General features: G+C 39.0%; 1 protein-coding gene across 1 annotated transcript; it reads left to right on the top strand.

Annotated features, from left to right (window-relative positions):
- The first annotated feature begins 785 nt into the window (after positions 1-785).
- Positions 786-1,568, top strand: LOC133192979 (uncharacterized). The gene has a single exon (XM_061328979.1). The coding sequence runs from the start codon at positions 786-788 to the stop codon at positions 1,566-1,568; it is 783 nt and encodes a 260-aa protein (XP_061184963.1).

A 1,568-nucleotide genomic window follows, 5' to 3' on the forward strand; every position in this document is an offset into this window, starting at 1 on the left:
AACACAATGGTTGGTAAAGTTAAGGATGGCTATATAAGGGTAAGTGGGTAAACTGGTGTTGAATCTAAGATTAGAGCACTAAAAGCCCCATGGATACCTAAATTGAAAGCATTAGGAGTAAAGTAAATGTATTGTATTCCGATATTTATTGATATCGATTATGTGATAAATACTATGGAAAATAAAATAGAAAATAATACCAAATATTTAAAAAAAAAAATTAAGTTGCTCTATTCTCTAAATGTTGCACTCTGATTTATCTCCCTTTTTTTTGGTAGTTTTATAATAAGTCCTTTTTTAATCACACTTTTAACCACAATAAGTAAAATGTTTACCAGGGTGATTTTAGAGAGAGTAAAACAACAGGTCGATGCACAACTGAGAAAGGAGCAAGCAGGGTTTAGACAAGGAAGATCATGTTGCGACCAAATTTTTGTATTACGAAATATCATAGAGCAGTCAATAGAATGGCAGTCTTCTCTATACCTTAACTTTGTAGACTTTGAAAAGGCATCGGGAAAGTTTATGGAAGCTCTTGAGACTGTATGGCCTACCATCGAAGATTATTGACATCATCAGGGTACTGCATGAAGGATTTCAGTGTAGTGTGATGGTTGACAATGCCCAAACAGAGTGGTTCCCAGTAACATCGGGACTGAAACAGGGCTGTATGTTATCTCCACTGCTCTTCTTAGTGGCCATAGACTGGGACATGAGGGAATCCACCAGAGATAAGGATAACGGCATTAGATGAAGATTGGTAAACAAACTGGATGACCTGGATTATGCCGACGACCTATGTCTCATCTCATCCACCTATCAGCAAATCCAGGAGAAAACAACCAAACTCCATACAACATCTAGAATATTTAGGCTTAAACATCAACTTAAACAAGACCAAAATAATGAGAATCAATGCACGGAACAACAACCCCGTACAAGTAAATGGAGAGAATTTGGAAGATGTAGACACATTCACATACCAGGGCAGCATTGGAACAACATCAGGAGGTACTGACGAGGACATAACATCAAGAATCAACAAAGCCCGTCATGTATTTGCCATCTTAAAATCAGTTTGGACCTCCTCCTATATGACCATTAGGACAAAGCTCAGGATCTTCAATAGTAATGTAAAATCAGTATTACTATATGGATCAGAATGCTGGAAGCTCCGAAAAGACCTCGCAAGGAAACTGAGAATTTTTGTGAATCGATGCTTACGGACCATATTTAAGATCAGATGGCCAAAATTAGTGTCTTACAACTACCTCAGAGAGATGTCAGGACAAGAAGACATTGCAGTGGAAATTGTAAGAAGGAAGTGGAGATGGGTCGGCCATGTGCTCAGAAAAGACCAGCACAACATCACCAGAGAAAGTATTTACTGGACTGCAGATGGAAAGAGAAAAAGGGGCAGGCCAAAAACAACATGGCGAAGAACATCAGAGAATGAGCTGAAAGAGATAGTGTTGACATGGAAGGCAATAGAAACAAAAGCAAAGGATAAGAATGGGTGGAGGGACTGTGTGGCTGCCTTATGTGCCATCTGGCATGAAGAGGCCTAA

This window comes from Saccostrea echinata, unplaced genomic scaffold, assembly GCF_033153115.1.
Source record: "Saccostrea echinata isolate AGI-Se365-2 ecotype Australia unplaced genomic scaffold, CSIRO_AGI_Sech_v1 ptg000025l, whole genome shotgun sequence".
Classification (NCBI taxonomy): Eukaryota; Metazoa; Mollusca; class Bivalvia; order Ostreida; family Ostreidae; genus Saccostrea; species Saccostrea echinata.

What these genes read in the sequence shown, in the direction of transcription:
- LOC133192979 (XM_061328979.1), top strand. Translation starts at nt 786, where the DNA reads ATGCCGACGACCTATGTCTCATCTCATCCACCTATCAGCAAATCCAGG.